At 46.3% G+C, this 25,259-nt stretch overlaps 1 protein-coding gene across 1 annotated transcript in view; it reads left to right on the top strand.

Annotated features, from left to right (window-relative positions):
• Window positions 1–24,343, top strand: part of LOC140418257 (axonemal dynein light intermediate polypeptide 1-like) — a 43,404-nt gene extending 19,061 nt beyond the window's left edge. Inside the window, exons 2-6 of the mRNA XM_072501707.1 lie at window positions 7,687–7,820; window positions 14,863–15,032; window positions 16,408–16,586; window positions 20,926–21,090; window positions 23,264–24,343. Coding sequence (XP_072357808.1) covers window positions 7,687–7,820; window positions 14,863–15,032; window positions 16,408–16,586; window positions 20,926–21,090; window positions 23,264–23,299 — 684 coding nt within the window. The 3' untranslated portion in view covers window positions 23,300–24,343. The remainder of the gene's footprint in view (window positions 1–7,686; window positions 7,821–14,862; window positions 15,033–16,407; window positions 16,587–20,925; window positions 21,091–23,263) is intronic.
• Window positions 24,344–25,259: the final 916 nt, after the last annotated feature.

Below are 25,259 nucleotides of genomic sequence, written 5' to 3'. Positions count from 1 at the left end.
GGCCAACTGTTCCTAGTTGCCCTTTGACACACTGCTCACCTTTGTTCTGCCATTCATACATTCAAATCTCTTTATGTGCCAGATCAGCACCCTTCTTAGCCTTAATCACTCCCATATACATTCCCTTTGTCTTCTGTCCATGACACCTTTGTCAATCTCCACCTATCGCTGGCCCCCTATCCAGCCAGCCCCTCCGCTCTCTTCCCCCACCCCCCCCACTGCAGTATAAATCTAACCCCATTTCCAGTTCTCTCTAGCTTTGACAAAGTGTGATCCAGACTTGAAACGTTGGTTCCCTTTCTCTCTCCACCGATGCTGTCAGATTTGCTGAGGTTGTCCAGTATTTTCTATTTCTGTTTCATCCCAAGTAATTTGCTTTTATCCAGATAACTCAGCAATCCTGATGTATCACTGAGTCTGCAGTTCAGCCTCCAGCTCAACAACTCGGAACCAAAGTTCTTGAAGCCACAAACACTTGCTGTTTACTCTAGATTACAATGTTATCCAGGAGCTTCCACACACTGCAGCCTTGACACTTACCTGTCCTGTCATCTTTAATATGTCTCAAATAATTTCTTAATTATGCTATTCACTTAATGGGGTTGTTTTATGATAAATTTTATTAACTTTACCACCATTATTTTAAACCTTAGTGAAAGAATAGAACTTACCCACTTAGCATATACGTAACAAACAGCTAGTTCCTTCCCCTGTAGGAGAGTAAGTTCCGATTCCTACAGGGTGAGAAATATAGAAAAAGGAAATGGGCGCGTCCTTCCCCAACTCCCCACCCACCAAACTCCAAGTCTGAATGCAGTTTTCCCAGCTGCATTAAAGAACCCTGAATTTACACCAAACAGAACTGGGGCTACAATCTCCTTCAAGCCAAATTAAACTAGCTAATTAACTACAGGGCTCAATTGAGGGTGAATTTATCCTGTCTAAACTGAAAGAAAGAATGTAAACTGATTACGTTGTCCATGGCATAGTGGTTAGCACTACTGTCTCTCAGCGCCAGGGATTCTGGCCTTGGGTGATTGTGTGGAGATTGTACATTCTCCCGTGTCTGCGTGGGTTTCCTCCAGCTGCTCCAGTTTACTTCCACAGTCTTAAAATGTGCAGGTTAGGTGGATTGGCCATGCTAAATTGCCCCTTAGTGCCCAAAAAGATGTGCAGATTGGGTGGGGTTATGAGGATTGGGCAAGAGAGTGGGCTGAGATAGGGTGCTTTACGGAGACTTGGTGCAGACTTGATGGGCCAAATGGCCTCATTCTGCACTGTAGGATTCTACTTTATAGTTACTACTAATTAAAAAATATATTAGATTGAAGAACAAAATATAAGAACAAAATTATTAAACTATCCAAACCAAAATACTGAGACATTCCTAGCCAAAGCCACCAATCATATCTTGTGTGCCTGTGACCACTGAGTTATCACTTTTCAGCTCCTGACTTTATTACAACCTTTGTATAAACATGGACAAAAGAGGGGAACTCCAGAGGTGAGGGGAGAGTGACTGCCATTGACATCAAGGCAGCATTTGGCCCCGGTGAAGGCGGCGGTATTGAAGACAGTAGCCGAGGTACAGGAGCAAGGAAAGAAATTGAAGAAGTGGAGGAAGCTCTGTTGCAACATCGTGACTAGTTCACCTCGATGGGTGATGAGCTGTGGAGGGTGGTGGAGGCCAACAAAGGACTCCGAGCCTAGGTGGAGGACCTGGAGAACAGTTCGAGGCAGCAGAATTTAAGAATTGTGGGCTTGCCAGAGGGGTGGAGGGCCTGCGGTCGACTGAGCACTTCGCAAAGATGTTGGCGGAGTTGTTCGGGAGAGGGATGATCTCTCCCAGTACGAACAGGATAGGGCTCATCGGTCACTCAGGCCCAAGGTGAAGACAAATGAGCCCTCAAGGGTGGTCATAATTTGTTTCCACAAATTACATGTCAAGGAGAAGGTCCTGAGTTGGGCAAAACAAAGGCATGAGGAGGACTGGGAAGGAGCTTGTATTCGTTTATACAAGGACTTAACAGTGGAGCTGGCGAGAAGGCGAGCGGCCTTTGGTCGGGGGAAGATGGCACTCGACAGTAATGGTGTGAAGTTCGGCCTGGTCTACCCAGCGAAGCTGAGGGTGACCCATAACTCAAAGGACTTCTACTTTGAGGCGGCGGAGGCATTCGTGAAGGCTGAAGGACTGGGGTTAAAATGAGAGATGGGACTGTGGTTTGGTTCTGGACAGAGGGATAGGGGGTGAAATGCAGCCTCCTTTCTTGTTTCAAGACGTTTATTTTGTATGTGGGGGAACAATTGCGGGTTTGGTTGGTTTTTAGGTTGGTTGGTGGGGAAGGGTAGTGTACCCTCTGCTATGGGTTACAGTGGGTAGGATAGTATTGAACTTTGGGGTTATGTTGGTTTTCTGGAGTGCGTTTGTTTGCACTTGTGTTGTTTGTTAGTTTGTCTTTGTTTTGAGGGACTGGGTTATGGGGAGGGGGCCTGGCAGGTGCCTCCACACTAGCAAGCAAAGGTTCGCCAGTGAATATGAGTGTGGTGGGGGGAGGGACGGCGGTTTTTGGAACCTGGTCGAACAGGTTTTGATGAGCCTGGGAGTTATGAAAGGTGGGGAGATGGGATCGATAATGGGCGAGGTGTTTTCAAGAGGAAGTGGATGGGATTCTGGGAGGGAGGGGGGAAGGGTTCGACGGCAACAAGGGACAGGGCAGGTCAGGCCAAGTGGGCAGAACCCAGAGTGATGATGATGGCAGATGGGAGGAGGGTGGGGGATGAGAGACCCCGGTCAGATTAGTAACGTGGAATGTGAGGGGGTTGGGGGGACCGGTGAAGAGGTTGAGGGTGTTTGCACATTTAAAGAGCCTAAAGGCCGACGTGGTGATGCTGCAAGAGATCCATTTGAGGGTGAAAGATCAGGTGAGTTCAGGAAGGGCTGGGTGTGTCAGGTTTTCCATTTGGGGTTTGATAGTCGGGTGCGGGGGGTAGCGGTGTTGGTGGGCAAGAGGGTGAGGTGTCAGATGGAGAAGGTGGTGGCATACCAGGGTGATAGGAATGTGATCGTGATGGGGGCGTTAGAGGGGAGGTTGCTGGTGCTGGTGAGCATGTATGGCCCCAACTGGGATGATGCACGGTTTGCGGACAGGTTGCTAGGTGCCATCCCGGATTTGGACCCCCACGAGTTAATAGTAGGGGGAGATTGGAATATGGTGCAAGAGTCGAGGATGGACAGGTCTCAGCCACGCTCGCTGCCCTCTCAGGCAGGCCTATGAGAGACATGGGAGGAGTAGACCCATGGAGGTTCCTGCACCCGAGGGAACAGGATATTCGTTATTCTCCCCGGTGCATAAAGTGTACTCGAGAATAGACTTTTTACGGTGGGGAAAGCGTTATTGGCTGGGGTCAAAGTGTCAGGGGTATTCAGCAATATTGATTTTGGACCACAATACGCCACATTGGGTGGATGTGGTTCTGGAGAAGGGGGTGGCCCAGACACCGGGGTGGAAAATGGATGTAGGGTTGTTAGGGGACCGGAGTTTTTGCCATAAAATTGGGAAGGTGATTGAGGAATATGTAGGATTTAATTGCACCGGGGAAGTTTCACAATCGGTGGTTAATAATAATAATAATCGCTTATTGTCACAAGTAGGCTTCAATGAAGTTACTGTGAAAAGTCCCTAGTCACCATATTCCGGCGCCTGTTCGGTGGTTTGGGAGGCTCTGAAGGCAGTAGTAAGGGGGAGATGATTACATTTATGGCTAAGGTGGACAAGAAGAGAGGGAGGAGCGCCAAAAATGTATAGAATCATAGGATAGAGGAGATGATGGAGGTGGATAGGAGATATGCAGGGGATCCGGGTCTGGCCCTTTTGGCCAAATGGAAGGAGGTTCAGGCAAAGTTTGACCAGTTGTCCACATGAAAGTGGTGCGCCAGTTGAGAAGGGTGAATGGGGCAGTCTATGAATATGCGGAGAAGGCAATATGTTGGCCGACCAGCTCCAGACAGAGACGGCGGCGAGGGAGATAGCCGAGGTGCGGAATAAGATGGGGAAGCTAGTGGTGGCCCCGGGGCAGATCATAACGTTTTTGAGGAGTTCTGTGAGAAGTTGTATAGGTTGAAGGCACTGGGAGAGGAGCAAGAGATGAGGGAGTTCTTGGACGGTTTGGAGTACCCGAGGTTGGGGGAGGAGGACAGGACAGGGCTGGAGGGGTCGTGGGGGAGCAGGTGGTGAAGAAAGCAGTTGGGAGGATGCAGTCAGGGAAGGCGGCGGGACCGGATGGATTCCCAGTGGAATATTAGAAGATGTTGAAGGAAAATTTGGCGCTGGGAATGTTTTAGGAGGCGCTAGGTAGGGGGGTCTTGCCACAGACATTGGGGCAGGCTTTCTGTTGTTAAAAAAGGATAAGGACCCGGTGGAATGTGGGTCGTATCGGCCCATATCTCTATTGAATGTAGATGGCAAGATATTGGCAAAGATGCTGAAGGCAAGGTTGGCTCCCAAAGGTGATCGGAGAGGATCAGACGGGGTTCGTGAAGGGAAGTTAGCTGTTTTTAAATGTGAGAAGGTTGTTAAATGTGATCATGTTGCCGCCGGTGGAGGGAAAGGAGACGGAGGTGGTGGTGGCACTAGATGCAGAGAAAGCGTTTGATCGAGGAGATGGTGGTTTTAGAAACATTTGGGATCGGGCCGAGGTTTGTGGCATGGGTACAGTTGCTGTATAGGGAGCCGATGGCGAGTGTTTGTACTGATAGTATGAATTTGGAATACTTGGTACTTTGCTCTGCTCTGGGGTACTAGGCAGGGTGCCCTATGTCTCCCCTGTTGTTTGCATTGGCTATTGAGCCTTTGGCCATCGCGCTAAGGAGCTCGGGGTTGTGGAAGGGGACAGGAGGGTGGGGGGGGGGGGGGCGGCAGTGGAGCATTGGTTATCTTCATATGCTGACGATCATCTACTGTACATCTCCGAGCCAGGCACAGCGGTGGAGAATATAATGGGGCTGCCCCAAAGATTTGGGTCGTTCTCGGTATTTAAATTGAACCTAGGCCAGAGCAGGTATTTTATGGTGTGTCAGCCGGGAGTGAGAGTGGGGGGGCAGCCATTTTGTATGGCAGCAACCCACTTTAGGTACTTGGGGGTGCAGGTGGCATGGGATTAGGGTGGGCTCCGAAGGTATAATTTTACTAGTTTGGTGGGGAAGGCCGATTTGGCAAAGTGGACAACGTCCCTCTGTCATTGGCGGGCCGGGTGCAGGCAGTTAAAATGAACGTGTTACTGCGATTTTTGTTACTATTTCAGTACCTGACTGTTTTTCTACCAAAATCTTTCTTCAGGGAGGTGAACAAAGTGATCACCTTGTTTATTTTATTTGGGTGGGTGGAGGGGGGCAGGGTTAGGAGGGTGGTCTTGTAGAGAGGGCAACAGGCAGGGGGTTAAGCCTCCCAAACTTACTGTACTATTGCTGGGCGGTGATTGCGGAGAAGGCGCGGAGCTGGGCTAAGGCCGGGGGGCGGGGGGGGGGGGGGGCACGGTGGGTCCCAATGGGTTAAGATGGAGGAGGACTCGTGTAGGGGGTCGGGGTTGAGGATGCTGGCAACGGCGCCACTCCCGAAAAGTACTTTTGAACATCAGACAGTACAAGGTACAGGATCTCTTCCCATATCCCACATCACTGCATTAGGTACCTGAATATACTGCAGGTGGGGTGCATCAGATTCGATGGAGCACAGCGTATTCTGTCTTTGAGGCCATGGGTCAGTTGGGTCCACCGATCACTGATCCTGTATTGTCTTGTCCTGGCTGCTTGTCGTGAGGGGCGGGCGATGGCCGAGCTGGCCGCGTCATTCCCGCTCAATTCAGATCGGGGTTAAGTTGATGTTGTGGGTCATGTATGTAACTCCCCTTAGAACTGGAATTTTCATGTATTTTCTTTGATTTTCATAAGGATTGGCATGATGAACCTGTTCCTGGCTCCTACATAAATGCAGATGGGTTTGATATTCGAAGAGAGGAGGCTCTTATGGGTTGTTGATGCCTTTAGCGCTGCTGGGGTCTAGGGAGTTGTACATTGGTGCACACCTGATCAGGCCACAGGAAATTTATCCTGATTTCCTGTGATGATTGTGGACACGTAGCGTGGAAGGGTGTGCACCGTTTTGCCATGTCTTTATGACTTTATCCTTGATTTGTTATGTTGTAGGTGTAACATAAGCGGCTTCCTTGTGCTGCACTTGACAAAGGATGGTTCAGACGTGGAGATAACTTCAACATGTTTATTAAACTATTTATACTTCTATTACTCGGGTTCGACACTACTGCTAATCCTACTATAGCTACCCTGACTGACTAACCAGCTGCTGCATTCCACGAGGTGGGTGTAATATTGAATCAACCCTGTGTCTCTACTCACTGACTGTTTCCACTGGAAAGAGGCAGATCATGTGTGTGGTGTCCTTTATATATGGGTTGGTGTAATGCCCCCCTGTGGTTGTGTCACCTCCATGTGTATCGTGAATGTCCATTGGTCGTATCCTATCTATCTGATCTATTGGTTGAGTGTGTGTGTGTGTGATGTCTTTGGTGCTCCCTCTAGTGTCTAGCTAGACTACATGCATTTACATTGATGCACATCACCACAATCCTGCTTCCCCTTGATCTTTGATGGGGCCATATGAGTATCTAGTTTTGTCCAGTAATTGTATATAGCCAGTTGTGATGTCGTTCTCCTGTTCCATACTGTACTCGTGTATCTTAAGCCATTTCTGCATGTTTAAAGCAATGTGTTATTTTGTTGCGTTAGTCTCGAAAATATAAAATCTTAATAAATATACTTCAAAACAAAATAGTGCAGTTTGAATCAACTTCCTAAAACTTGGCATCATATTTTTCTTGGGCGGTACTGGAAAGTCCCAGACACCAATTTCTTACAGGGTAGGACCCCTATTATGTTTTAATGATCCCACCATTCCTGGCAGTCAACTAATAGTTGTCTACCAATTTGATGGCAGCTACATTTTCTGTGAGCTTCTGGCATGGGCATGCGACTGTGAAATTTGCAAGTCCAACTCTGATTTCACATTCAGCTTTTGGCAAGATACAAAGGAATTTCTGTTTCATCTCCTCCAAAAATGTAACACCATCTCCAACCAGCTAAGATGCAGTGCTCAAATCTTGGGTGGGGCTTGAATCCTCAAACTTCTACTCACAGTTAAGAATCCTAGCAAGTGAGCTGAACAATCACAGCAGACATATTTTCATAGCCTAGATTTTGTTGTGTTGGAAAAAATCTAGATGGTTTTTGCTAGTCTGATCATGAGAAATATTTTACCTTCATATTTTTAGCTTTCTCTATTGTAACCGTTGAAAAAGAAATACGGGACAGAAGCCAATTATGTGGGATATATACAGTGGTGCAGTGTTTTATTATATTGTGCTGTAAAATGTCACTAAAAATCAATAAGTGGATGCATTCTCCACTGGGATTTTTGGTCAACGTCACACAGTACCCCTGAGCACAGAAGTGGGCACTTTGAAAAGGAAAGGGTCTAAGTTGTTTTTGTTTAGTTTTGAAAGTAATATTTCTGGCTCACAGAAGGATCAGGGATTTGTATCTGCTGGAGATTCCAGCACATGGTAGGTCAGTGTTGCACTGCAGAATTCAATTTGTCTTTTTATCCATTGCAGGCTCGGCCCTTCAAAGTGAGCTCCCAGCAACCTACATCTACATCACCAATTCCAAATCCTCCAAAAGCCAAACCAGTTACTTTAGATGGCACCAAGCAGACTGAGGAGATTTTAAATGCAATTTTACCCCCCAGGTATTAGTGTCAAATTTGTATTTATGAACTCGTGCTATGTTAAGGTGCTATATAAATGCTAGTTGTTGTTGGTTGAAGGAACCCATTGACTAGGATATCAAGCAAACTCTTCAAAAACTGCCATAACATCTTTTACATTCACCTGGACAGACAGACAAAGCCTTAATTTAATGCCATGTTATGTGTGTTCTGCCTGAGGGCAGTTCCTTGCCTCATTGTCTGCTGATGTTTCATCCTGAGCTTTTTTCTTGTCACTGGTGGTTTGTCGTTGCCTTACACTCTCAGGGGCAGGACAAAGTTCCAAGTCCACCTCAGCTGGAGCAGGAGTTGAACCTTGGTTTAATGTCTCATCCAAATGTAGCACCTGAAACAATTCAGCACGTCAGTATTGATACACCATCAATAATAGACGGAGTGATAAACGTAACTGAGGCTTTAATACACTAAACAGCAAGCCTGCCTCGGGACTCGAACTGTGTCCGGAGGCGGAGACTTGCCACTTTTATACAGAAGCCCCGAGGGGAGGAGCCACAGGCGGAGCCAGCCTGGACAAGCCCAGGCATGTATAACACAGCACAGTGAATATAATACAATAAACAAATAACGTGGCTTACCACATTCACCCCCTGTTTAAAAAAAGTCCGGCGGGGGTGAAGTGGTGTTAAAGATCAAGTCTGTTGGGGACCTTGACCTTCCGCTGTGACCGCCTCAGTCCCAGCTGTGGTGTTGGCGCCGGCGTCGAGACTTGCGCGTCCAGGAGTGTGTTGTCATCATCTTCACCCAGATATTGAGTCGGCGAAGGGGGGGGGGGATGTATGGGCGGGGGTGGTGGTGGTGCTTGTCCTCGGTGGGCCTGCTGGAGTCAGTTCGTGAGTGAGGTGAGCGGAGGTGGGGTGAGACGATGTAGGGTGGGGTGTGATGGTGATCGTCACCGGGGAGCCTGCAGGAGCCAAAACCCGAAGGGAGACCGTGTCCTGGTGTGTCACGTGGGCATATTGGGGGTTCACATGGAGCAGCAGGACCTTCTCAATGAGGGGGTCGGTTTTATGGCTCCTCGCACGCTTGCGGAGGAGAACGGGCCCCGGGACTATCAGCCAGGACGGAAGCGAGACCCCGGAGGTGGACTTCCTGGGGAAGGCAAACATACGCTCAAGCGGAGTCTGGTTAGTGGCCGTACATAGAAGTGACTGGATGGAGTGGAACGCATCGGGGAGGACCTCCTGCCAGCGGGAGACTGGGAGACTTTTCGACCATAAGGTCTGGAGAACGGCCTTCCAGCCCATCGCGTTCTCCCTCTCCACCTGTCCGTTTCCCTGGAGGTTATAGCTGGTCGTCCTGCTGGAGGCGATGCCTTTGCTGAGCAGGAACTGTCGGAACTCGTCGCTCATAAAGGAGGAGCCCCGATCACTGTGGATATAGGCGGGGAACCAGAACAGGGTGAAAAGGCTGTGCAGGGCCTTGATAATGGAGACAGAGGTCATGTCAGAGCAGGGGATGGCGAAGGGGAATCTGGAGTACTCATCAACGATGTTGAGGAAGTACACGTTACGGTTAGTGGAGGGGAGGGGCCCTTAAGTCCATGCTGATGCGCTCAAAAGGGCGGGAGGCCTTTACCAGATGTGCTCTGTCTGGTCGATAGAAGTGCAATTTGCACTCCTCGCAGACCTGGCAGTCCCTGGTCACGGACCTGACCTCCTCGATGGGGTAGGGCAGGTTGCGAGCCTTGATAAAGTGGAAAGAGTGGGTGACCCCCCCGGGTGACAGAGGTCATTGTGGAGGGCCCTGAGTCGGTCTACTTGTTTGCTGGCACATGTACCGCGGGAGAGGGCATCTGGGGGCTCATTGAGCTTCCCGGGCCGATACAAGATGTCATAGCTGTAGGTGGAGAGCTCGATCCTCCACCTCAGGATATTGTCATTCTTGATTTTGCCCCGCTGTGTATTGTTAAACATGAAGGCAACCGACCGTTGGTCAGTGAGGAGAGTGAATCGCCTGCCGGCCAGGTAATGCCTCCAATGTCTCACAGCTTCTACTATGGCTTGGGCCTCTTTTTCGATGGAGGAGTGTCGAATTTCAGAGGCATGGACGGTACGGAGAAGAAAGCCACGGTCCTGCCTGCCTGTAGCGGCCAGAGCAAAGTCCGACCCATCGCTCTCCACTTGGAAAGGGATGGACCCGTCCACAGCGTGCATCACGGCTTTGACGATGTCTGCTTTGATGCGATCGAAGGCCAGTCGGGCCTCAGTCTCCAGGGGAAACGTGGTGGACTTGATCAGTGGGCGGGCCTTGTCCGTGTCGTTGGGGACCCACTGGGCATAGTAAGAGAAGAACCCCAGGCATCTCTTCAGGGCCTTGGGCAGTGGGGAAGGGGGAGTTCCAGGAGGGGGCACATGTGGTCGGGGTCGGGCCCTAGGACTCCATGTTCCACGACGTAGCCGAGGATGGCCAGGTGGGTTGTGCGAAAGACGCATCTCTTTATTATCAGTGAGGTTCAGGAGTTTCGCGGTGTGGAGGAAGCTGTGTCATGGTCCTGCTGGTCATGGCCGCAGATGGTGACATTATCTAGGTACGGGAACGTGGCCTGCAGCCCGTACTTGTCAACCATTCGGTCCATTTCCCTTTGGAAGACTGAGACCCCGTTGGTGACGCCGAAGGGAACCCTGAGGAAGTGATAGAGGCGGCCGTCTGCCTCGAAGACAGTGTATTGGCAGTCCTCCGGGCGGAGAGGGAGCTGGTGGTACGCAGACTTCAAGTCGACTGTAGAGAAGACTCGATACTGCGCAAACTGATTGACCATGTCAGATATGCGGGGGAGGGGGTACGCATCGAGCTGCGTGTACCGGTTGATGGTCTAGCTATAATCGATGACCATCCGGTGCTTCTCCCCAGTCTTGGCGACCACCACTTGGGCTCTCCAGGGGCTGTTACTAGCTTCAATGATCCCCTCTCGCAGGAGTCGCTGGACCTCTGACCTGATGAAGGCCCTGTCCTGGGCACTGTAGCATCTGCTTCTGGTAGCGACGGGCTTACAGTCCGGGGTGTGGTTTGCGAAGAGGGAGGGTGGGGCGACCTTAAGGGTTGCGAAGCTACAGACGATGAGGTGGGGCAGGGGTCCGTTGAACTTTAGGGTAAGGCTCTGGAGGTAGCACTGGAAGTCGAGCCCCGATAATAGGGCAGCGCAGAGATGTGGGAGGACGTAGAGCCTAACGTTGGTGTACTCTACGCCTTGCACAGTGAGGGTCGCGACAGAGCACCCCTGGATCTCCACTGCATGGGATCCGGAAGCCAGGGAGATTTTCTGGGTCGCGGGTAGGATGGGGAGGGAGCAGCGCCTTACCGTATCTGGGTGTATGAAGCTATCCGTGCTCCCGGAGTCGAAATGACAGGCCGTCTCGAGCCCGTTGATCCGGACAGTCATTTGTAGACTTCGCGAGGTGGTGCGGCCGGGACTGGTCCAAAGTGACGGAGGCGAGTGTCGGAAGACGGTCGGCGGAAGCGGCGGCCAGCGTAAGGTCGGCGAGCTGGGTTCCCGGGAGGCAGCGGAGGGGTCCCAAGATGGCGGCCCCCATGAGTCGCACGTGGCGGGCGTGGTGCAAGATGGCGGCCCCCATGGTTAGCACGTGGCGGGCGAGGTGCAAGATGGCATCCAAGATGGCGGCCCCCGTGTGTCGTACGTGTCGGCTGAGATTAAAGATGGCGGCACCCACAGGTCGCACATGGCGGGTGGTGCGGCAGCTGGGTTGGCCCCGACCGGCAGCATGCAGCGCTGCTGGGCCTAGAAAATTTAGGGGGGTGGTCGGGCCTGGCAGGCTTTTGAGAAGTGGCCCTTCTTCCCACAGCCGTTACAAGTAGCATTCTGTGCCAGGCAGCGTTGTCGTGGGTGAGTACCCTGGCAGCAGAAGTAGCACTTCGGGCCTCCGGCATTGGCGGGCCGCTGTGCGGCGCAGGCTTGCGTTGCACCCGGGTCAATTGATGGCTGCGCCCACGAGGCCCACGAGGGTGCCGCGCGGTTGGAGGTGTAGGCCCCCATGTTCTGGGAGGCCACCTCCAGTGAGTTGGTGAGCTGGACTGTCTCTGGGAGGCAGAGTGTCCCCCCTTCTAATAAACACTGGCGGATATAGTTCGAGTGCATGCCCACGACATAGGCGTCCCTGATCAGCAGCTCCGCGTGCTGGGTAGCCGATATCGCCCGGCCGTCACAGTTTCGACAGAGGATGCGCAAGGCGCACAGGAATTCCGCGAGTGATTCCCCAGGGTGTTGGCATCTCGTGGCGAGGAGGTGCCTAGCATATACCTGGTTGACGGATTTCACATAATGTCCTTTTAGCAGCGTTATCGTCTCCGCGTACGAGGGGGTGTCCCTGATGAGGTTAAAGACTCTTGGCTCACCTGTGCGTGGAGGACCTGCTTCTTCTGGAGTTCCGTGAAGTCTTCATTGAAAGATGCGAGGTAGGCCTCGAAGCAGCTTAGCCAGTGTTCAAAGGCCTCTGTAGCATTGGCTGCTTGGGTGTCCAGTTGCCAGCGATCAGGCTTGAGTGAGGAGTTCATCTTGAGTGAAGAATCCATCTTTAGAAGTTTAGTGTATTAAATTGATACACCATCAATAACACACGACGAGTGATGAACGTAACTGAGGCTTTAATACACTAAACAGCAAGCCTCCTGCCTCTGCACCCGAACTGGGTCCGTAGGCGGAGACTTGCCACTTTTATACAGAAGCCCCGAGGGGAGGAGCCACAGGCGGAGCCAACCTGGACAAGCCCAGGCATGTGCAACACGACACAGTGAATATAATACAATAAACAAAATAACGTGGTTTACCACAAGTATTGCACTGAATTGCCAACCTACATTATGTGTCCACTGTCAGGAGTGAGACTTGAACCCACAACCTTTTAATTCAGAAGCTAGAATGCTAGCATCTAGGCCAGGCTGATGCCTTACTGTTGCCCCAGATGAAAATAACTAGCACTACGCAGTCTAGTGACTGAACCATGTACATTCCAGTCCATCTTGCTCAGTTACAACTGAGGCTTTGAGGAGTAAATTTTAAAACAAAACAAAGGGAAATCTATGAATATAATAGTTCAATTCACTCACTAAGTAACACTTATTAAATTATTAAATATTTCTGATTCGAATAAATCGAGTACCAGGGATGCACTATGTTCATAATTCCCAACAACTAGATCAGAATACATTATTACAGGCAACAATCAGCATCCAAAGAATAATCAGATTTTAAAGTATGACTATGCAAATAGGGCAGCACGGTGGTGCAGTGCACTAAAGTCTACAATGCTGAGGTCCCAGGTTCGATCCCAGCCCCAGGTCACTGTCTGTGTGGAGTTTGCACATTCTCCCCCTGTTTGCGTGGGTTTCACCCCCACAACCCAAAGATGTGCAGGTTAGGTGGATCGGCCACGCTAAATTGCCCCTTAATTGGAGAAAAATAATTGTGCACTCTAAATTTATTTTTTTTAAATGACTACACAAATAACTGGAATGTGTGAGCATGCACCTCTGATTACAATGTGCAACCTAGTACATCAGTTAAAATTCAATGAACACAAGGCACCTTAACTTCCAAAATATCTGTCCCACTGATAATTGATCTACATAATTAAACTTTCAGTTAGCACCCGTGTGTAGATGACAATTGACAAACGTTTTAAATAGCTCAGTCATAACCATACATTCCAAAATAGTCTGACTGGGAAATTAGAATAAAGTAGAGCAAACTTGTTGTCACTGATTCAATGGCATTAAAAAAACTTTTCTTCTTCTTGCCACTTCTATGATGCCATGATATGTGTCTATAATCACCCTTAACATTGCTAAGGACTCTACGTCTTAGTTTCCATTCATGATCAGTATAAAGGTCATCAATTTGTAACATTTTGCAGGATTTTCCCTCCAGGGGTGTAAAACAGAGATCAGGATAGTTTCCAGGTCCAAATCTCACTCCCTTGGAGATAGAGGGTGGAAGGCATTCATTGTGATTTTTATTGTGTGCTCCCTCATTTGGCATAATGGAAGGCTCCCCATCCTATTAATGACACCAAGTGGGCTCTCAAAATTGGAGGACAAATCAGAGGCCTTCCAGCTTAAAATGAACTCAAGCAGGCTGCAATAGAGGCTAAGCGAGTAAGACAGCACTTTAAGGTGGAGACACCAACTCTCCAATTTTTTAAACATAAAGTAAAAAGTCGACCTTGCAGCAAGGCCGCTGCTGGGAGGACACCCCTCCACAGGGGCAGCCTGTGGCTACTTCTGCATCCAGGCAGGAACAGAGGGACTCTTGATCTACCTTTTGGCTTCCCGCAGACCACACCCAGTCACCAAAACAGGCCCCTGGCACTTCTGTGAACTTGGAGGCTAACTGGAAAAATTCCAGTGGGCCTCCTTAATTCCGGCTCTGCAAAAATGGCCTGCAGCTGGGTAGAATCATGGAACTGGCACGCTGGTTATTGGGGTTATTTTAAGCTCTTGCCTGCCTCCATTCTTGGCCTTGATGGGGCTCAAAATCCTGCCTGGTTCTCTCTGCAGAATCGGCCTTACTGGCTGAGATTTTCACTGTTTTCTGCTTTTGTTTCAGACAGAGGTTAACATGACTTTCCAGGCTTTGTACAGGTGATTTTAATCTGTGGGATGAATTATCTCCATTGAGATTTACGATCTTAAACCCAGCCGTCAGAAAACAAAACTGTTTGCTATCTGTTACTGGATTGCCATCCCACTGAAAATAGAACAAGGATGGCTGACTGGCAAAATAAATGCTCTTCTGAGTTAGAGATGAGGTGCATTGTGAGGGCAGGATAGAGAAAGCTTTATTATTCCATGTTAAACCAACTTGGTATTGGGTGTTTTCAATCCTGACAGATTTCAAAAATATTTTAAATCCATGGCTGTTGTGTACACCAGTTGACAAACTGAGAGGGAGAAGATGCAAAGCGGATAACATACCAATTCCCAAAAGATTATTGCACTGTTCCATTTCATTAGCGCTTATCACCCTCGGCCAATTTACATTGTGTTGCAGAGAATGGACGGAGAACTCGCAGCTGTGGATTCAGCAGGTATCCAGTACTCCCTGCACTCGGATTGATGTTGTCCATCTGCAGGAACAACTAGACCTCAAGCTGCAGCAGCGGCAAGCTCGGGAGACTGGAATTTGCCCAGTCCGTAGGGAGCTCTACTCGCAGTGCTTTGGTGAGTCTCTTCAAGGCCGCATAGCTTTTGTTACATTGATAAAACGCATAAAAATTAAGGATAATTCTTCAGAGAAATTCTGTAATCTGGCTCCCTTTCATCATAAGAATCTCTTCATCCCACAAAAAACACTAAAATCTAACACATACAATGTACACAAATGGAAATGGGTGCAGAAGCAAAATGTCCCTGGTGCTGTGAAACAGTGCTAACCACTATGCCACTACTGATTAATTTATATAATTGATGACATTTTAGTAATTTAATAGCCAGAAAAATTAAATCCAACACAGCTGCTATTTATTAACACCAGCAACACTGAAGAATATTGATTAAGGATGAAAATTATCACTTTACTTTACTTGAAGTGGAAATTACTGTACTGAATGATCACATTATGTTAAATGTAATAAAATGCATGCTGCCATACTCCTAATTAATGTACTTAATTTAAAAACTGGAATTAGACATGCTGGGAATAGGCTTTATTAGACTAAGAACTATGCTAGAGCTGAGACATGTGCTGACTGCTGCACAGCCCATGAGGCAACCCTTTATATATGGCTCACAGATGGGCGGAGCCAGAGGCGGAGTCCCCAGGGTTCCAAGCCCGGTCTTAAAGGGGACATCACCTTACATGATGATAAGGCAGTAACCATTCATCACAGCACTTTTTGTGATGCAACATCAAGAGGCTCTGCTGCTGTGACACATGAGCTATGTAGGCCGAGACGGGGGCTGGTTTAGCACACTCTGCTAAATTGCTGGCTTTGAAAGCAGACCAAGGCAGGCCAGCAGCACGGTTCGATTCCCATACCAACCTCCCCGAACAGGCGCCGGAATGTGGCGACTAGGGGCTTTTCACAGTAACTTAATTGAAGCCTACTTGTGACAAGCGATTTTCATTTCATTTCATTTCATTTTCACAGGTAGATTCAGAAAGAATGTTCCCGATGGTGGGGGAGTCCAGAACTAGGGGTCATAGTTTGAGGATAAACCTTTGGGGCAGCACGGTAGCATTGTGGATATCACAATTGCTTCACAGCTCCAGGGTCCCAGGTTTGATTCTGGCTTGGGTCACTGTCTGTGCGGAGTCTGCACATCCTCCCCGTGTGTGCGTGGGTTTCCTCCGGGTGCTCCGGTATCCTCCCACAGTCCAAAGATGCGCAGGTTAGGTGGATTGGCCATGATAAATTGCCCTTAGTGTCGGGTGGGGTTACTGGATTATGGGGATAGGGTGGAGGTGTTGACCTTGGGTAGGGTGCTCTTTCCAAGAGCCGGTGCAGACTCGATGGGCTGAATGGCCTCCTTCGGCACTGTAAATTCTATGATAAAGCATAAGTTATTTTTTTCGAGTTGTGTTTGTCTTTCACAGATGAACTGATCAGACAGGTGACCATAAACTGTGCTGAGCGTGGCTTATTGTTGTTGCGAGTCCGCGATGAAATCCGTATGACCATTTCCGCCTATCAGACCCTGTACGAAAGCAGTGTAGCTTTTGGGATGAGAAAAGCTTTGCAAGCAGAAGAGGGCAAAACAGATATGGAGAAGAAGGTAAACATTTGTTGTTGGTTAAAATTGTAATTTAGTGACTTGTGCAAGTAGATAGTTTTTTTTTTAAAGAATCCGATTTTTTAAATGGTCATTATTACTGTACTTCTCGTCAGAAAGTTGTTAACTGCACATAGGGCAGCAGTTATGAGTACTTGGTAGAAAACTAACATTGTGTCATAATACAGTACGGACTTTAATGTCTCAAAAACAAAGGGAAAAATCAACATATACACAACTTATACCTTTCTAACCATCTCTAAAGATTTATTTCTCTTTAAGGGGTAACTAAAGAGTCAGTGTGTTTGAGGATTCTATTAAATTTATATGCTTTACTGTATGAATGTGGTAGCACAGTATTGGTGATCACAAAGCTGCTGGAATGTCGTAAAAATCCATCTGGTTCACTAATGTCATTTAGGGAAGGATATTTGCTGTCCTTGCAGGTGTGGATCGTAAGTGATTCTAAATCCATAATAATGTTGTTGACTCTCAGCTGACCTCTAAATGTCCTAGCAATCAACTCAGTTGTGTCAAATTGCTGCAAAAGTAGTTGAATAATTTTTAAAAAAGACACTTTGACAAAAGCATACCCATCTCAATCAACCTTTCAAAGTCCTCTTCACTAACTGGGAACTTGTGCCAACATTGGAAAAAAACTAGACAAGCAACAGTTGCAGACAGAGTCATACTCACAGAACCATACCTTTTCATACATTTCAGGCTCCCCCATCCCCTAGATATATCCTTTGCCACATGCAGGTCCGACACACCAGAGGTGGTGGTGCGGAGGTACACTGTTGAGAGGGAGTGGCCCTGGGAGTCCTCAACATTGACTCCATAAAGGCTTATGACTTCAAGTCAACACATGCAAGGAAACCTCTTGCTGATTACAATCATTGGCCCTCATTCAGCTGATGAATTAGTACTTCTCATGTTGAACACCACTTGGATATGGCAATGAAGATAGCAAAAGTAGAAAATGTACTCATGGTGGGGGACTTCAATGCCCATCACCATGAATGGCTCATAGCACCACAATGAACTAGATAGCCAAGTCCTGAGAATATAGATGCCTGACTGGGCCTATGGCAGATGGTGAGATAAACAATATGGGGGAAAAGCCTTCTTGACCTCTTCCTCACCAACATACCTATTGAAGATGTATTTGTACATGACAGCATCAGTAACAGTATTGGTAGGACAGTTCTTTTTTCACATGTAGGTCAGTCTCCATTGTGTTGTGCGGCACTACCACCTCATCATAAAATGGGATAGATTCAGAAATGGTCTAAAAATTCAAAGGTAGTCATCCATGATGTGCTGTGGGCCATCAGCAGCTGCAGAATTGCATTCCACCACAACCTGTAACCTCGTGGCCCACTTTATCCTTCGCTCTACTATTATCACCAAGTCAGGGGACCAAGCATGGTTTAATGAGTGTATGAGAATGTGTCTGGTGTAGCACCAAGCATACCTTTCTTTTCTTAAATTTAGAGTACCCAATTCATTTTTTTCCAGTTAAGGGGCAATTTAGTAAGGCCAATCCATCGACACTGCACATCTTTGGGTTGTGGGGGTGAAACCCATGCAAGCACAGGGAGAATGTGCAAACTCCACACGGACAGTGACCCAGAGCCAGGATCGAACCTGGGACCTCGGTGTCGTGAGGCAGCAGAACTAACCCACTGCGCCACCGTGCTGCCCTGCATCAAGCACCCTAACAGGTGCCAATCCTTGAAGCTACAATGCAGGACTGCATGCATACTAAACAGTGGAACAGCATGCTGTATTTAGAGATAAGCACTCCCACAACCAATGGATCAGATCAAAGATCTGTGCTGTTAGTTGTGAATGGTGGTGAACAACTCAAAAACTAATAGGACAGGGAGACTCCATGCACATCCCCTCCTCAATAATGGTGGAGCCCAATACTTGATTGCAAAAGATAAAGTTGAAGCAACGATCTTTAGCCAGAGTGCTGAGTGGATGATCCAGCTTGACTTCCTCCTAAGGTCCCCAGCTTCACAGATGCCAGTCTCAGCCAATTCAATTCACTCAATGGCTGAATGAACTGGACCCCGTAAAGGTTTAGAATCATAGAATCCCGACAGTGCAGAAAGAGGTAATTTGGTCCACCAACTCTGCACTGACCCTCCAAAAGAGCACCTTACCTAGTCGGTGGGAATCAGGGTGAAAACCTTCCACTTGTTGTGTTATACCTAGCACAGAAACGTGATTGGGGTTGTTTGAGGTCACACAGTTCATTCCCAGGATTTTACTACAGGAGCTCCTCAGGGCAGTATCATTGGCCTAACCATCTTCAACTGGTTCATCAAAGCCTTTTGTTCCATCGTAAGTCAGAAGTGCAGATCTTTGCTGATGATTGCAGTGTAAAGTTCCATTCACAACTCCTCAAATAATGAAGCAACCTGGAGCTTGCATACTGAAACATTTGGGCTGGGTTAGCTCACTGGGCTAAATCGCTGGCTTTTAATAGCAGACCAAGGCAGGCCAGCAGCACGGTTCAATTCCCGTACCAGCCTCCCCGAACATGCGCCGGAATGTGGCGACTAGGGGCTTTTCACAGTAACTTCATTGAAGCCTACTCGTGACAATAAGCGATTTTCATTTCATTTTCATTCATTTCATTTCATTCCATTTAATTTCATTTCATTTCATTTCACATTAAGTCCTGTGATTTGGCAAGAAACACTTGTGCCACACAAGTGCTAGATAATGATCATACCCAACAAGAGAGAGTCCAACCTCTTCCCCATGACTTTCAATTGAATTATCATCGCTGAATTCCCCACTATCACCATCCTGGGGTCCGACAAAACTTAACTGGATCAGCTGCCATCTTTCTATCATTTACAATGCATGAGTTTGGAGTGTGATGGAATACTCTCCATTTGCCTGGATGGTGCAGCTCCAACAACACTCAAAATTCTTGTCACTATCCAACAATAAGTCTGGTTGATTGGCACCACATCCATCATGTCAAGGATTCACTTCCTCCACTGCTGGCACACCACAACTGCTGTGTGCACCATCTACAAGATACGCTATAGCAACTTGCCAAGGCTCCTTCGATAGCACCTTCCAAACCCACAACCTCTACCACTTTGAATGACAAGGGCAGCAGGATCATAGGGACATCAACACCTTCAAGTTTTTCCCTGAAATCGTGCACATTCCTGTCTTGGAAATATATTGCCATTCCTTTTTTGCTGCTGTGTGAAAATCATGGGTGCCCTCGCCATCATCACTAAGGGTGTAACCTAAACTTCATGAACAACAGTGGTTCAAGAAGGTGGTTTATCACCACCTTCTAAAGGGCAGTTAGGGATGAACAATAAGTGCTGGCTTTCACATTGGTATCTCCATCCCATGAATGAAAAATGATTAGAATTTAGTCATAGAGTTTTACAACACAGAGGCCCTTCAGCTCATCATGTCTGCACCAGCCATCGAGCACCTAACTATTCTAATCCTATTTTCTAGCACTTGGTCCATAGCTTTGTGTGCTGTGGTGTTTCAAGTGCTCATCTAAACGCTTCTTAAATGTTGTGAGAATTCCCACCTCTCCCAATCTTTCAGGCAGTGAGCTCCAGACTCCCACCACCCTCTGGGCGAAAAGGTTTTCCCTCAAATCCCCACTAAATGTCCTACCCCTTGTCTTAAATCTATGCCCTTGGTCACTGACCCCTCTACTAAGGGGAAAGTTTCTTCCCATCTACCTTATCTATGTCCTTGATAATTTTGTACACCCCAATCAGGTCCCTCCTTCTCTGCTCTAAGGCCCCAGCCTAACCTAGCTGAAACGTTCCAGCCCAGGCAACATCCTGATGAATCTCCTCTGCACTCTGTCCAGTGCAATCACACCCTTCCTACAGTGTGGCAACCAGAACTGCACACAGTACTCTAGCTGTGGCCTAATGAGTGTTTTATACAGCTTTATCATAACCTCCCTGCTTTTATATTTTATCCTTTGGTTATAAAGGCAAGTATCCCATATGCTTTTTAACCACCTTATCTGCCTGACCTGCTGCCTTCAGGGATTCATGAACATGGAGCCCAAGGTCCGTCTGGTCCTCTATACTTCCGAACATCCTACCATTCATTGTGTATTCCCTAGATTTGTTAGTCCTCCCAAAATGCATCACCACACACTTTTCAGGATTAAATTTCATTTGCCACTGTTCTGCCCATCTGACCGGTCTGTTTATCTCATCCTGTCACCAAAGGTTTTCCTCCCCACTATTTACCACCACCAATTTGACTTAATTAACCATTCCAGTATGTATAATAGTTTCTTTGCATATTTTCCCCTGGCTAGATCATTGATCTGGAAGCAGAAAAGAAAGAACTGGAGAGACAGCTCAATGAGCAGAAAGCGAAGTGCGAAGCTATAGAGAAAAGGGAGAACGAAAGGCGGCAAGTGGAGGAGAAGAAGCATGCGGAAGAAATACAGTTTCTCAAACGAACTAATCAGCAGCTTAAGGTGAGTGAAGCAAGTTAAGCTGCAGCTGGAATCTTATAATTAAAACCGGTTAGACAAAATATCTAGGGATTCCATTGATATTTTGTTCTTTGCAACTTTCATATCATCTGTTACTAAGTTTTATTTAATGTTTCAATATAGAATTAGCACATCTGGTAAATCCTCATTTCATGTACATTAAAAATAAATGAATTTTCCCAGGTTAGTTGAATGTCTACATACAGCATAAGGGTTGCATTTTCCCAGTTTTAGGGTCATCCTTGCAGTTTTACTGGCTAGGATTCTAGACTCAATTCCAAATCATGGCCAAATTACTGAGGAAGCAGGTGCTACTGTATGCTGTAAGACACAAACGATTGATTCATTAATTGTGTGTTGAACCAAAGTGAATATGCACAAGGAGATCAAATTTAATATTGTCGCTGGAGAGACTATGTTGAAAAGTTGCTGAATTGCTTCCATATGTCTTCATCTATCTGCTTTTCTACATGTAAACTGACGTTCTTCTCCTTGCCAGATTCCCCGCCTTTTCAATTGTTAAAACACACTGGTCTCAGTTTTCTAATTACAATACTGACTTCAGGCCACTTAGTGTCAATAGGTTGCAATCAGCAAGACAATTGGTACACTTGGGCTTAAATGTCCCTTTAAATCAGTCAATTAAACAACTTAATGAGAGAAAGAAGTTCAGCATGAGAGAGGGCAGAAAAATTTGCAACATCTTCAGATGATCCATCTTGACCTTCTCCTGAGGTCCCATCACAAAAAACATTCTTGAGCCAATTCAATTTACACTAAGTGACACCAAGAAATGGCAGAAGGCACTGGATACAGAAAAGGCTATGGCCCTGACAACATCCCAGCTGTAATACTGAACACTTGTACTCCAAAACTAATCAAGCTGTTCCAGTACAGTGACAACACTGGCATCTACTTGATAATGTAGAACATTACCAAAGTATACCCTGAACACCAAAAGCAGGGCAAATCCAATCTGGCCAAATATACCCAATCTGTTCATCCCAAGCATCAGCAAAGTGCTGGAAGGTGCCACTCACCACTTTGGACTCCAACAGGGCCACTTGGCTGCAATCCACATTACAGCCTTGGTGCAAAGGTGGACAAAAGTGCTGAATTCCAGAGATGAGAGTGACTGCCCTTGACATCAAGCAGCATTTAACTGAGTGTGGCCTCAAGGAGCCCTAGCAAAATTAAAGTAAATGGGAATCGGGGAAAACTCTCCACTGTTTGGAGTCATTCCTAGCAAAAAGAAAGATGGTTGTGGCTGTTGGAGACTGATGGCAATGGCCACCTCCAACAAGAGAGAAGGTAACTGCCTCCCCTTGATATTCAATGGCATTATCATCACAAAATCCCCACCATTAACATCCTGGGGGGGGTTACCATTAATCAGAAACCTAAGTAGACAGCCGTATAAATACTGTGGCTACAAGAACACATCAGATGCTGGCAATTCTGTGGTGAAAATCAGGAGTGTGATGGAATACTTTCCTTTTTGCCTGGATGAGTGCAGCTCCAACATCAGTCATGAAGCTTGACACCATGGAGGACAAAACAGCCCACTTGATCAGCACCCCATCTGCCACCTGAAACATTTCTCTCCCACTACCACAGGGTGGCTGCAGAGTGTACTATGCAGAAGATGCACTGAAATAACTTGCTGAGATTCCTTTGACAGAAGATCAAGTGCCGCAGATGCACGGGAACACCACCAACTGCATGTTCTCCTCCAAATCACTTACCATCACGACTTAGACATCAGCTATATCATTGCTGCTTCACTGTCAATGAGTCAAAACCAGGAACTCCCTTCCTAACAGCATTGTTGGTGTAACTCCAGCACACAGACTGCAGTGGTTCAAGAAGGTGGCTCACCACTACCTTCTCAACGGCAATTAGGGATGGTCATCTGAAAAATCAGTATCATTTAAATAATTGGGTATCTCAATCTTTTAAAGTTTCAGTCTAATTAAGGCCTATATACTCTTGAAAGTATATACATATAAAATGGGGTTTATCAGTATGCTTTATTACCGTCAAGCTTAATCTCTGCTTGTGCTTTCAAAGATTATTGTCCAATTATAATAGATTGGAAATTACATTGTTTTTAAAAAGCAGTATTCGTTATTAAATTATTTTTTTCTTGTCTTAGGCACAACTGGAAGGCATAATATCTCCAAGGAAATGAAACCATTGCATTTACTCTCCAATACAACATTTTACGCATTCCATGTACTCGCAATATTACTGTAATTTAACCAGTATACAGATTCCTGTGCAGGCAAAGACTTCTGCCTACTGAATAGAATCTCAATTATCCAAAGCTAGTCGTAGATATAGAGTTGAGACTCCCAGAATGCATAAAGACGACGCAAGTACAAAAATAATTTATTTAGTCAGTCACTATTATAATCCTTTTTGATCCTCACACTCCAGACATGTCCAGGAAATATGTTGCCTGGTCCTGTCAATGTTGTATCTTTTACACCACATTCACCATGGCCATGCAATAAACACCCATAAAGCTATTCCTCTGCCCTGAATACATTTGTTATAGTAATAACTCCAGAACTAGTTTTAATGAAAACCATTTCATTAAAAAATATTCCTCCTTTAAAATTATGATAATTAAGCTATTTCAGATCAGTCCCATTGTCAATCTCAATTAAAATCTTTCAACTCAACAGGGGGAGAAGCCTATCCTTAATCAGCAGATATTTTTTAAAAAATCAATAGGAATTAAATTTTATTTAAACGAAGAGTTACTGATAGAGGTAGCAGTTAATTTATTTGATCCGTGAAGTACTGTCTGAGGTCGCGCTTTTTTCCTGCACCAAGAAGCTATCTCTAATGAACATGGAGAGATTGCATTTAACTGTAACAAGGGATTGCATATGGGCAGAGTGCAGATAAGCGTCAACAAAAATGCCTCAAGAAACAAACTTCCAACTGCTGATCGAATTAGGAGGAAGTAAAACTAGTTACAAAGGAGTTAAATTAGACAATTAGTTATCCCCTAATGGTTCTAATGAGATTTTGAAGTACTGTTCCATGCATTTTCTTTATTTTCCTTTGACAATGTTACATTATTCTTTATTATATTTGTGTATTTTTGTTACTGGTTAATATGTCAAATTCTGAAATGATATCTCAGTACAAATTGTGCTGTAAATTTGACAAACTGTTCTTCCAAACACAGCAATGTTTCTTGAAATAAATTGTTTTTAATCTATTTATGTTTGAAGTCATCATTGTTCATTATTTGTAATAAGTTCTATACAAATAATGTATAGCAGCTTTTTATAATATGAAAGTATTTATGTCTTTGGATTGGCAGCTTGTGGATTAATACATAAATGGTATTGTGAAGATCCAAAAATACGCCAGTTCTTAAAAAATGAAAATAGAAATTTGGCATTAGTTTAAAATAAGGCAACCACAAAGTCATAAAAATCCAGCTGGTTCACGCATGACCTGCCATCTGTCCCTGTGGCTCAGATGTGACTTGAGGTCCACACCATGTTTTAATTCTTAACCGTCTTTATCAGTGACCCAGTAAGTGACTCCATCTTATCAGACAGACAATAAACGCTGACTTTGTCTGCTCCCGATTTGATTGGGTTTCATACCCTTCACCTTCCTAACCCTCAAGACCCCTGTCTAAAAGCACATGGAAGAAATAAATAAAAAGGTTAACTCACTCTGTCCGTACTAGTGTACATCAATAATCAATTAACAGTTGTTACAACTAGGGTGGCTACTGACGGAGGTCCAGACCAACCAGCGCTGTAATGAACATGCAAATAATAAGGAAAGGAATGAGCACATGCCTTTGCTTTGTCTATGTAAGACACAGAAACGATTCACTTAAGGGCAGTAGCCGTTTGCATTGTTAGTGACCCCAAAATCAAAATGTAGACATTAAAGGTGCAGGACCTACCAACTGGAAACGCACAGTATAAAACTGAAGGAATGCCCACCTTAGGCTGTAAATGATTAATCTATAAAAGCTGAACCATTTCTCTTGCACTCGTAAAATGTTGTTCATTTCGTACCTCTGAAACTTTTTGTAAAATTGGCATTTCACTACTTTTCACTATGCACTCTCCCTATACAGTCTAAAACTTACGGTTCCACTTCCCATATGT

The sequence above is a fragment of the Scyliorhinus torazame genome, chromosome 1, assembly GCF_047496885.1.
Source record: "Scyliorhinus torazame isolate Kashiwa2021f chromosome 1, sScyTor2.1, whole genome shotgun sequence".
Classification (NCBI taxonomy): domain Eukaryota; kingdom Metazoa; phylum Chordata; class Chondrichthyes; order Carcharhiniformes; family Scyliorhinidae; genus Scyliorhinus; species Scyliorhinus torazame.
Note: the sequence above shows the minus strand (reverse complement) of the source record. Positions and strands in the feature narration are given on the sequence as shown.